The following is a 13,051-nucleotide window of genomic DNA, read 5'->3' as shown; positions in this document are numbered from 1 at the left end:
ATATCAGAGCTTCGTGGTTACGAAAAAAAAAAAAAAGCCTTTTCAAGAGAGGTGGACGGGTATTTTGTTTTATAATTCTTTTATTTAGGTTATTTTTCCTGTTTGAATCAAATTTTGCAACATGAATTTCACGCACTTCCATATTAACTAGTGTGTGCTCGACGACAATGTAGCATTTTCACTTAATTTTCACTCTAGTGTAAAATTAATTATTTTGCAACTCTATTTAGAATGCGTATTTATGGGTTCACAACGTCAGTTAATTAAGCATCACTTCAGTAGGTAGCAGAGTGGCTCAGTACCGGTTCGTGCCTTTTACATCTTGTTTCTTCACCCGTTCAAATGAAGAAAAAAGAACCTTAAGAATTAAAGCTTTTTCTGGTACTTACAGTTAGACTGTTTTATCCGAATTTTATGTTCAGCTTTGTGCATGGATGGATTGATTTAACCATGGATGGATTGATGGGGGACGCTCGGGACAATCCTATTTACTCAAGAGGGTAGAGATCTGCACGGGCCGGAATTTTTAGCCCGGGTCCGGCCCGGCCATGCCCGTGAATTTATAATGTGAGGCCCGACCCGAGTCCGAAATATGTTTTAGCATTTAGGCCTGAGCTCGTTGAGCCCGAAATAAACCTGAATTACAGAAACTTAATAATTAACGCAAAATTGCATTTTTATTTACAGCATTTAGCTGTTTAATTTTGCAGTTGTGTTTTGAATGTCTCTAGAAAGAACAGTCCAGAAAGAACGGTGATCTATCTTCGTACAGTATATTTACAAAGTTAGGCACGAGAAATATGGTTGTATATTTAAAAATTTACGACCCGAGTCCGGCCCGGGCCCAAGGTGATATATGCATTGGAGGCCCGAGTCCGGCCCGCGGTCTCGACTCGAGCTCTGCAGACCTTTACAAGAGGGTGCTAGGCTCCAAAAGATTGAGAAACTTTAGCTAGCACACTTTTACTAAACGATTGCCATTTTAATGGACCAATTACCAATAGACCCTGCAAAAGGACAATTAGGTTAAGACATTATATCGTTCAGAGCGAAAATGTAACAATTATTGGAACGTAAATTTTCAGCCCAATGAACGTGAAATTACGACCAATATATCAACTGATTAAGATCAATGCGTTCTTACTTCTCTGAAGGTGCGGAGTCAGTGCATTGTCAAACGCTCAAGAAAAAAAAAATGTCAGTGGGATAGCGAAGAAGGATGCCGGGTGTGACGAGCTGACTTGGTTTGTTGGTTGAATGGAAGTTTATCGTCCCTTTCAGCATCAAAGCTATATAAGACATTGACCAACAGCTTAATGTGGGATCAGAACCGCATGAGCTCCGACCGGAAATCATCTTCCGGGTGTTCTACGCCTCGAGATCTCTTGCTTTCAATCACTGTGCTAATAAGGGAATAGCTCAATAGTTAAAAAGAAAAAGAAACATGCCCTTCTGTGAAGAATTCCTGATTCAATTCTTATTCATGTGCGCTGGTAATGGGCAACACTATGTTCTTGTTTTCTTTACGGGGGGGGGGTATTTTTTTAATTTCTTGCCACCATCGTCACTACGCCAATTCACCCATCATTAATCCTCTTTCCTTCCTTTTAGCCAAAAGAACAAATACTCATAGAAAGTTAAGGGTGAAGAGTACCTCTGCCATCTTTGTTCTTTGTCCATTAATTCATACGGGAAATTACAAAATCATGGGAAGTTAAGGGTGTATAGTAGGTCTGCCATCTTTGTTCTTTGTCCATTGATTCACATTGGAAATTGCAAGCAGTATGTTCGCAATTGTTAGAAGAATCTCTGTCATTGTTAGGAGTACGAGTGTCACCTTTAGGAGAACCACCACCAACAACATATACAAACCGCTAGTTAACTGGTTATTTTTTATGTATAAAACCAAAACAAAATCACTTGGAGTGACAGTCCTTTGTGAGTTAGAGCCGCTCCAATGCCATATGTTAGCGATCGGCAACCTAACGACTAACACGTGGTCAACACGCTGAGTCGCCCTGTCTCTAACAGGCGCGTTAGAAGCTTTCTACACCTTGTGGCTGTTCACGTCTTTTATTCATGTGACTGCCCAGTTTGCCTCATGATTCTGAGTGGTCGCCGAAAATTTTCTACGAATTTTCGTTCTCAATGCACTAGACTTTTTCTCTGTGTAGTGACTTAAGAGTCTTCATCCCGGCGAAATTAAAATACCGCTAATTTTACAGTAATTGTGATCTTCAAATAGATAAAAGATAATTGAAATATGGAACAAGAGCGCCCTAGACAATATTATTTTGCGTGAGGTACCGTTATCACAAGTCACCTAGTGGCTTTCCGTTTTCAGCTGTTTAGAAACGCGAAAATAAATGCCGATTTTCAAAATGGCTCGAAATCGAAAACAGATAAGTGAGTGGTGATAACGGTTTCTCATGTAAAATATTATTGTCTAGGGTGCTCTTGTTCCACATGTCGATTATCTTTTATCTATTTGAAGATATCACATAATTACTGTAAAATTAGCGGTATTTTAATTTCGCCGGGATGAAGACTCTTAATAATAAGCGTTGTTTAAAAAATCCACCCCAACACAGATTGCAGTTCCACTGCCGGGGTAGGAGCACTGCCAGAGAAACCGCCTGTAGCCGGAATTTGCAGAATTTCCTTTTAAATACGCTCGATTTTTCTATATGTGTATGTGAAACCATATATGTATATCATGTATCACTAAAAATCTTCCTTCATTTTCTCAGAATAAAAATATGTACTAAATCATAAATACTAACTTCTTTCGTTTGTCTTTTACAGGTTTGTGCGAAGTCGAAACCGGCCAATCCAACGTTATCTTAGACATAGAAGAAAGTCGAGGAACTCGTAAGTATTACTATGTTATATACCTCTTTCCTGTTTCATAAGAGTAACTTAAGATACTTATTGAGGTTCTTGAGCTATGAATGACTATAATGTGATTCCAAGGAGTGTTATTTTCCTTTCCTTCGTAATATAACTTGGCTGTTAAAGAATATATTAAAGTATCCCAAATTGAAATATATATTTTGGAAATGTACAGTATTGTGGCTATTGTAAAATAAGAAAGCAATAATCAAGCTATTTGTTTAAAAAAAAAAAAAAAAAAAAAAACAGGTAACGCAGACAGCATACCACAGTTATAGGAAGTTTCCTACAAGGAAATAACAGAGTAAAGATTTTCATAAGAAGGACTGAAGTAAGCTCTTCACTACAACCAAGAAGCTTCCGAATCCCGGAAGAAAATGGCGTTGGTTGAAAATGCGGAAAGCTACCTCGGAGAGTTTAAATTAAGATCTAATAGTGAAAAGTGAACACGAGGAAAACATCAAAGCTAAATTAGTCAGTGAGTATTACATCTAATTACAATGTTAAATAAACATAATGGTTAAATTTCTATGACATTACAATTTAGTAAATTTTTGTAATTAAGACCATGTCAAACCCTGATAGATTGTGGTATTATGTCGAACGTATATATATATATATATAAAAAATAATTTCTATTCTTTCATTTCTTATCCCAAGAAATTCATTAAATACATCATTAAGTTGTCTTAATACATCGTGTACAAATTTCTGATAAGCTACAGTCTGCCCTCAAGCATAAAAAAATCTAAAATATTTAATTATTTCAGTTTGTAATTTATAGCACAAGTTAATATAATTCCGTTCATACGTTTCTATTGTATAATACGAACTCAGCAATGCATTCTATAAAGTTTAATAGAAAAACAGTTATTTTTTTCAAGCCAACTTCCAGGGGTGGGGAGTTAGCATCCACCGGAGTTGGCCAACCGTCCCTCCCTAGGAGCTAAGATAAAATACTTGCGCTTATTTGTCACTTTTGTTCAGGGCAATTTTTTAAGAGTCTTCATCCCGGCGAAATTAAAATACCGCTAATTTTACAGTAATTATGTGATATCTTCAAATAGATAAAAGATAATTGAAATATGGAACAAGAGCGCCCTAGACAATATTATTTTGCCGTTATCACAAGTCACCTAGGGCTTCCCGTTTTCGGCTGTTTAGAAACGCGAAAATAAATGCCGATTTTCAAAATGGCTCGAAATCGAAAGCAGATAAGTGAGTCGTGATAACGGTTTCTTATGTAAAATAATATTGTCTAGGGCGCTCTTGTTCCACATTTCGATTATCTTTTATCTATTTGAAGATATCACATAATTACTGTAAAATTAGCGGTATTTTAATTTCGCCGGGATGAAGACTCTTAAGCAAAAGTATTCCAGTTCAGCCCTCTCACATTTTGATTTGACTCCCCTGGACATTTTTTTTTTAAAGCTTGGTAGAATGTATGCATGATTCGAGAATGTACTGAGTGTGTAAATGGAAATAAATTATTCTTTTAAATAAGACATTCCAAAAGCAATGACAGATCTAGATGGTAAAAACTGGGGGGTCAGCCAGAAGCCAGACTATGCTTAGTATATCATGCTTTTACAATTTTTTATGCGTCCTGCAGAAGTTCCCAAATTAACTCCCTTCTAATGGATATTATATCGGCTAGGTTGAACGTTCACTTTGTGGGCCTCAAGTATTCTTTTACACAGTGCATAACAGAAAAACTGCAACAGAAACTATATGCAATGTTTTTTTTTTTTTTAAAAAAAAAAATCCAATAAAGAATGAACGGCAACGTTTACTATGAACTTTCATAAATATATAAATAAGAACTTCAATTATTTTTGTTACTCAGAAAACTGAGGGGAGGTCCTAGGCACCCCGGCCCCGGTCTAGAATAGCCATTCTCTGACAGTAATGCTGTTTCATTAGTTTAGTAATATTTGCCTTTTAAATAGTTCTCTTCTGTCGTTCAATACCCAACTAAGAGCTAAACACGAAGTTGCACAAAAAATAAAATAAAATTTTAATATTTTGAACAATAAAATTTTAATATTTTTCCCTTTTATAAATCAGGAACAAAAATAATTAAAACTTTAGTATTTTTTTTTTTCAGAAATCTGGTGTAAAAATTCAAACAAATCTATTGTTAGGTGTAAATAAACTGGTCATAAATTTGAACAAACCAATTATAAAATAGAATAGATTGCTGTAAACACTAGCGGATCCAGAAGGATCGTTTGGGAGGGGCGGTTGCTTTCTCGAAGATGAGCGTAGCTTCAAGGTGACCAGAATTTTAATTTACAAGAATGGGACTCATATAAATACGGGGCTGGAGGGGGGTTGTAAAAATGATTCCCAGATTCCACTTTGGGACCCGAACTTGTAAGTTTTTTTTTTTTTTTTGGTAATGGGAGTATTTTCTCTGTAGATTTAAATTAAATACATACTTCCGTTTCCGAGGCGTGACGGTGTCATGATTCACTTCACACACAGTCACCGCAACATATGAGATGCACTGTCTGGCACAATACTTGTACAAAAGAAAATACTGTATTGACGATATCATTCATTTTAACGAAAGAGTGTACAATTTGCTCTAATCATTTATATTTTGAGTACCAATTGCGGGACAGCAGTTTCAAAAATTAATACAAAATTAATCTATCTCTATATTTGTGTGGGGTCCACGAAACATAATATAATTATAGTTATGCTTACAACAACAATAAAATTACCTAGGTATATTATACTAGCCTTCGTCTAGGTGGGGCTCGCCCCCAGATCCCCAATCTGCTCGACATACGGCCTTGCACAGCTCGTACGTGGTACTGTGGCACAATATTTCGCGTTCTTCCTTCTGTCTTTCATATAGAATTGGTTTGAGCTAAAACTGTGTCACGAAATTCCAACACCTCGTAAGGCATTTTAATGAACCACCCCACCTTTTTTTTCCCTTCTCTTCTACGTTAAGTGAAAAAAACGTTCAAATACATGTTGAATTATTTTAAATAAAAAATCAAACTACCAATTTTCATGTTTCTAACCGCAAGGGATCCCGAGATATGGCATCTTATAATAATAATAATAATAATAATAATAATAATAATAATAATAATAATAATAATAATAATAATAATAATAATAATAATAGTAATCCCACCCCTTTTCTTCCCTTCTAGGTAAAATATCAAAAATGCTGCTATACGTATTGAATTATTTTAAGTGGAAAGTCTATATACGAAATTTCATGTTTCTAATCTTCAAACATTCTTAGATATTGATATCTTATTATAATATTTGCAATCGCCGCCACTTTTTCTTTCCATCTTTTTTTTCTCCGTTTTACTATAATATAAACAAGTTGAAACACCTGTCAAATTATTTTAAATGAGAAATCCAAATGCCAAATTTCAAGTCTCTAGTGTTAACTGATTCGAAGAGATGAACATCTTATTAAAGTAATTTCCATCCCATTCTCCCTTCCTTTTTTCGAATTAAAAAAAAATCTTCCTTAGTGGTACCTTACGTAACAAATCTTACATACTGTCCTTATTTCAAGTTTCTAGCTTAATTGGTTTGGCCTGTGCGAAGTTACTCACTCAGGATTTCGTGTTTTATGTGTGAATTACAATAAGAAGCTTGTGTTATTTCTCAAGAAAAGATGGAATGCCATTTGAAGTCACAATAAATCCCTGGTCCCTTCCTAATGTTTCCGTGTTGAACCCAAAAAGTCATGGCTCTCTTTGTTGATCTAGTATATAGCGAACGTACCTATGCTCTTTGATGCATGAGGTTCTGTGGTTTAATTCCCGGTAAGTGAGCATCGAACGCACTACACTGGTTCAGATCCAACTTTAAATTCTAGTTCTCATTCTGTAAAGCATCGCATTTGACAAACAACGTAAATACATATCAATCAATCAACCAACCGAAAAGTCTCCTCTTACATTTAGAGAGCTTTTCGGTAAGGAGCGCTGAAGATTCTATATTTCTCTTTATTAAAGGTAAAGGTAATTGAGGTTATAATCCGGAATTCCGAAATTCATTTCATATCCTTTTTCTAGGACACAATAACATATTTTTAGTACAAAGAGTGAGCCGTCTTACCCTTCCTATTACAGTTGTTCGTCTAACGAATGAATCATATTCTCGCTACTTTGGGGGTTATGGTGACTGCCCCAAGGAACTAGGGAGAGAAGTATTCACAATTCAAATGTGTCTGTATTAAGTACTATTAAGTACCATACATTTTTATTAGACTCTGCTATGCTAGTCACACAGATTGATCGGTCGGGGAAAAGACCATATTAGTATTTCCCAATGATAAATGCTCAAAGTTCAAAAAACCCTTTGGAGGGGGCGACCGCCCCCTCCGTCCACCCCGTGGATCCGCCAGTGGCTGTAAATTGAAAGCAAATCTACTGGAAAATTGAACAAAATTAGTATAAAAATTCAAGAAATCTACTGAAAATTTATATCAAAACTACTGAAAAATCTGAAAAATATCTGCAAATCTATTATAAAATACGCTAAACTAAAAGATTTAATTTTATTTTATTTCAATACTATTTCCATAATTAGGTTATTGACAAGTTCTATACCGAATATTTTAAGTTCTAACACATAATGACATTAAAAAGGTTAAAAAAAAAAAGAATGCTAATATATAAAATCTAATCTATATAGATTCAGTGTCTTCAAGTATTGGTGTCCCCAAAAATTTGAACCCCTCTCAACAAAAATTTCTGGGTTCACGCCTGATTGTTTGTGTACTATAAATGCTATTTAAAGTCAAGAGCGAAACTAGAGACTTGCAGACCTCTGACAAACTGTTACGGGGGGCCCTATGGAACTATGGTCTATAGAACCCGGAGGTTCAATGCCGCGTTCACGAAAGCTTTCCATTGACTTCTGTCCCTAGCTAACTGGATCCAGTTTCTACTTTGTATTCCTATTTCTGCGATATCCATCTTAATATTGTCCTCCCATCTGCGCCTAGGTCTTCCTAATGGTTGTTTTGCGATTGGATTTCCACTCAAAACCTAGAAAGTGTTCTACGTTCTTCCATTCTGGCTATATTACATGCACACCTGAGCCTCCTAGACTTGATAACCCTAACAATGTTCGGTAAACATGTAAATTATCCAGTTCCTTGTATGAAGTTTCCGGCATTCCCCATTTCCGTTCCTCTTAGGTCCGAATATTCGTCTCAGGATTTTATTTTCAAATATTTTCATTATTTGTTTCTAGAGTAAGCGACCGTGTTTCGCAATCATACAGCACAACACGCAAGATTATCGTTTTATATATTTTAAGCTTCAAATTCCTCGACAGAATTCGTGCCGACAATTGATTTAAAACTGAACACGAATTCCCTGCTTTCAGAACAGTTAATTTCTTCGTGAATATGGTTTTGGTCCGTTAATACTGATCCTAGATATTTGAAAGTATCCACTTTGTCGAAAGTATTACTTGATATTTTAACACATCCATGATTTGCTCTATTACGGGCTTTTGCAGGATTACTATTATTATTTTGTTTTCTGAAAATGAACGCTCCGTCTTGCAATTGTGACAGGAATGGTTAGAAACAACACCAATTCCGGAAAACTGGATAAAAGGAAGTCATTTTTCACTGTAAGAGTACCTAGCTCACTTATTGTTGTTACTTTCGAGATCTCACTACGAAGTATCCGACCGCACAGTTATTATTTTTCGCGAAAATACTTAAGAAATATCTTTGCTGTATATTTCTGTGAACTCATCAGTCTTATGTATAATATCAGTGTCACTTATATTTTGCAGTGATTTAGGTTTCCGGTTTAGAATCACAGATGGGTTCTTTCATCTCGTAGGCTCCTGGGCTTTTGTCACTCCAACCACCCCTGTTTAAAGTTTTATTCATAAAGATATGTATACAGTAATGTTAGTCCTATTCAAGAGCCTAAGAATTTAAAAATTAACATTATTTCCCTCCCATTTATTTTTGCACAGAGAAATTCCATTTCATAGTATGTGAGAAACAAGTCTATATTGAGACAATGTTAACGAACTTTTTTTTTTTTTTTTCAGTTTGATACATAACCGTAAACGTCTGTCTGTCTGGTGTTATTTCTCCCATGAACTGAGAATTACTTAACATATTGCATGACTCTAAACGTTTTTATTCGTGGGAACTAATGAAAACTAGCGGGTTTAACTTTCCCATGGGTTTAGTATACGACAAAGATGATAGCCTCCACCACAATGAGTTGATGCCGGAGACACTGAAATGACTGGAACATACTATATGTGCTTGTTGTTTATAAACTGACATCTATCTACAGCAGTTAATCGAAAAAAAAGTTTGCCAACTATTTTCTTAATTTGGTAACAGGCGCGCACCCAGAATTTTTGGTTGGGAAGGGTCCAACTTTGGAGATGGTCACTAACGTCTATGTAGTACTGAACAGGTATTATTCTGCATCCGAAAAGACGATAAGTAATTGTAAAATACTTCCACCTATATTTTTGGAAAAGAAATGACAGCACTTGATTGGTTTTATAAGATAAAGAGTACAGATAAACCGTAAAATCAAATTTTCATGCTACATCAATCATTTCCCTGTTAAACAAGAATAGTTCAATTGAGAAAGTATACAAATGTATATTGAGTTAGGGAGTTTTGTGGGGATGCGGACCCAGTGGACCCCTCGTGGGTGTTCCCCTTTATTGGTAAGGTATATTTCTTTTAGCTGTAGTTCACAACTCTACCACTAACGAAACATTTGGGTGATACAAAGTTGATTATTTTATTATTAATAATGAATATGTAGTGTTTCGAAATTTGTAATTGTAAAAGAAAAAAAAAGAAACAAAGTATTTGAATTGGTAATATTCTGTTTGCTTAGATATACTAAACAAAAACCGTAATCCAGCAGAAAATCAGAAAAGTGTGTGGCCAAAAAATAGACGCTCGTGCAATATCATAACAATGAATATAATTAAAAAGCACTGCTAAAGACAATAAGGAGCGAAACATGGCGTTTATGAATGAATGGGCTTGCTTTCATAATAAGTATTAAGAATATACAGAGTGTTTTAAAACAACACCAGCAATGTTTGGGAGGTGATTTCTGACACCAAGATAAGACAAAAAGTATAGACCAATCTGGGTGGAGAAATCCGTCATTTCAAAGTTATCTGCTGCTTAAAACATGAAAAAGTGAACTTTAAAGGCCCGTAGTTCCAAAAGTATGGGACCTACCGTAGTCGGGTCAAGACTTCACTTAGGAACTAGTATGTGCGCTACCCGAAAGTACATGTTTCAGAATCCTGCGGTACTCACGCATCAATTTTCATGGAGGCAGTTTGTCTACGGGTATATAATTTGAAGTACTTACCAACTACCTCTATAAAAATCGTTGCGGAAGTACCGCAGGATGCTGAAACATGGATATTTGGATAGGGCACATACTAGTTCTTAAGCGAAGTACGATAGTTTGCATAGTATTCGAACCGGGTACGATAGTTTGCATAGTATTCGAACTATAGATATTTAAAGCTCATTTTTCTTCATGTTTTCGGCAGCCTATATAAGTCTGAAATGATAGATATCTGCACCCAGGTTGGTCTATACTTTTTGTCTTATCTTGGTGTCAGAAATCACTTCCCAAACGTTTTGTTGGTGTTGTTTTGAAACACTCCCTGTATATAAATGTTTTCGCCTAGATGATTATGCAACCCACAACTCTAGAATGTTTGGAAGGTTGCATATGATTGATTGAATGGGATATTGAGTCAGCCGAGATAATCACTGTAGCTACCTATTGCAGACAAAAAAAAAAAAAAAAAAAAACCTCTTTAGTTCAAGAGTTATCGTGTGAAATAACGCACTTACGTTTTAGGGACTATTTAATAGATTTCTAGGCTTTCGGCGTGTATGGCCATGTTAGCCCGTCATGTATGAGGGATGACGTTCCTTTGGCGATCACACTATCCGAGGAAAGGGAAGGAAGAAAGAATTGGGGGAGGGAGAAAGCGGCCTGGCCTCAATATGTTAGGTACCATCCCGGCATTTGCATGGTGTGAATGAGGAAAATCCAGGAAAAGCTCACTCAGAATGACTGGCCTGGAAAAAGCTTTTGCATTCTTTCTATCGAGTGTCTCCACCATGAATCGAACCTACTATTCCTGGTTTGGTTTGGCACGAACTAGATCCTCACATATTTGTAATCTTTGCTGTGCTCATAATTTCATAACGTTCCACGCTGGTACTCAGTGGTCTTCAAATGTTAGCAGGACATGGAACCAACTGCGAAGGCCTCGTAAGTGAATCCCTCCGTGAATTTTTCTTCGATAGTTTGGACTCCCAGACAATCAACTATTAGAGGTCCAAACTTGGTGCGAAATCATCACAGTGCGTGTGCGTGTGTGTGTGTGTGTCGGGGAGGGCAGGGAAGCAATTGCCAATTGCCACCTCTGAAGTTGAAGACTCACATATTTTAATAAATTGTATACTAATAAAAACGTGAAAATCTTATGTCAGTGGATAATCTTGCCCCCCCCCCCCCTCATACATAACCTGAAATGGCACTACTAGTGTGTTTGAAGGGGAAGAATGGGTGAGGGAAGACATAGACAAGAGAGTAAAACAATGAGTAAATAAATAAAGTAAGACGCTTCACTCTGGAATGTTTCCACATAGAGTGTTCACATATCTGAACATCCGGAATTAGAGATACCGCTTACATACACATAGGGCCTATGTTATAGAGGATGATTGCATAGTACGGAAAAATGTAAGGAGGGGATTGTTGTGGAAAATAGCAGATACGTCCTTCGGGGTTTTATGTTTTAAAATACGTAATACGATAACCTGAACAAAACGCACAAACAGTAAAAACTCCATATCAGTTGATACAAATCACTACTAAGCTTCTCGCTTTAATTATTTTTTTTTGGGGGGGGGGGGGGAATTGTATTTATCATCTTTTTTACCTTATTTTTAATGTGATTGTTTGATCTTATCATTACTTCCAACTTTTTTCTTTTATCATCATATTATTATTATTCTTTCATTTCCTTTTTTTTTTTATCTTCTTGATGACAAGGATTTGCGTAGGCGTAACTACAGCTTTGTTTGGGGTTGAATCTTCATCTCCGAAACCACTAACGGTTAAATTGGTGCCTCGGGCATAATTCATGTAGGCTACAAATTTAAAAATTATTTTATGTGTACCTCACAAGCAGACTTTTTGAAAGAAAAAACTACATTAAATTGTCTAAAAGTAAACGTCACAATTAGGAAAAGTAAAGATCACAATCAGGAAAAAAGATACGTCAAAATCGAGAAGAGGTCAGCATTGGGAGAGAAGTTCAGACAGTGAAAAAGCGCTAGTTATCCAGATAGACGGGGCGAAAAAGATGGGAAAAAGGAGAAATATAGAATGAAAAAAGGAAAAGTTTAAAGGAAGAATTGAATGCATGAACGAGTTAATTTACAAAGAAGAGAGATGAAAGTGTAGTGAATATGTGCAGAGTCCCACTGGACCCCCTTCCTCTACGCAGCACCTCGGGAACAGGAGGTGCACTTGAAGGTAGTCACTGACGAACTCTGGTCGAATCTCACCCGTTTTGATAAAAGCAGTCGAGTTTGAATTTGATTTTCGCTCCTATTTTGTTTTCAAAGTTGCCTGATCATAATTATCTCTTTCTGTCTTTCCATACCACTAGTTTACCCTACATTTGAAATACATATTACTTACATATTAATTACTGTGATTAATTTGCGAACTTCTGATAATAATATCACATCATTTACTCTTCAGTAACATTTTAGTGGTTGAATTTTATACCAAAAATATTAAGCAAGTAGGGAATTTTCCCAGAATTTCGCACGTTGATTTCAAGAATTATTTTTATACAACATATGCATTGACAAACTACCTATTCCGTTACTACAGTACTAATTAATTGGTTACCTTTTCTTTAAAAAAAAAAATCTTCAAGGAGAACCCGATATCGATTGAAATTCTTTGTTAGAGTTTACGCATTGCGAAAGCAAAATCAAGAGAAGGCAAATGCCTTCTGCAGAGAAGAATGAATGCCGAGGTTCAAAGATAGCTTATGACGGAAATGAAGGTGTGTAAATAACAGTGGTTTCGCGTTTCCACTCGACAAT

The 13,051-nt window shown here is 36.0% G+C and overlaps 1 protein-coding gene across 2 annotated transcripts in view; it reads left to right on the top strand.

Moving 5' to 3' along the window:
- Cad99C (cadherin 99C) overlaps positions 1-13,051 on the top strand; it is a 295,315-nt gene that overhangs the window by 198,971 nt on the left and 83,293 nt on the right. For both annotated transcript variants that reach the window (XM_081729433.1, XM_081729434.1), the window contains one exon: positions 2,806-2,871. In XM_081729433.1, the coding sequence (XP_081585559.1) occupies positions 2,806-2,871 (66 nt within the window). The remainder of the gene's footprint in view (positions 1-2,805; positions 2,872-13,051) is intronic.

Source organism: Thermobia domestica, chromosome 10 (assembly GCF_964235325.1).
Source record: "Thermobia domestica chromosome 10, izTheDome1.hap1.1, whole genome shotgun sequence".
In the NCBI taxonomy this organism is placed as follows: Eukaryota; Metazoa; Arthropoda; class Insecta; order Zygentoma; family Lepismatidae; genus Thermobia; species Thermobia domestica.
This window is presented reverse-complemented; position numbering and strand designations above follow the sequence as displayed.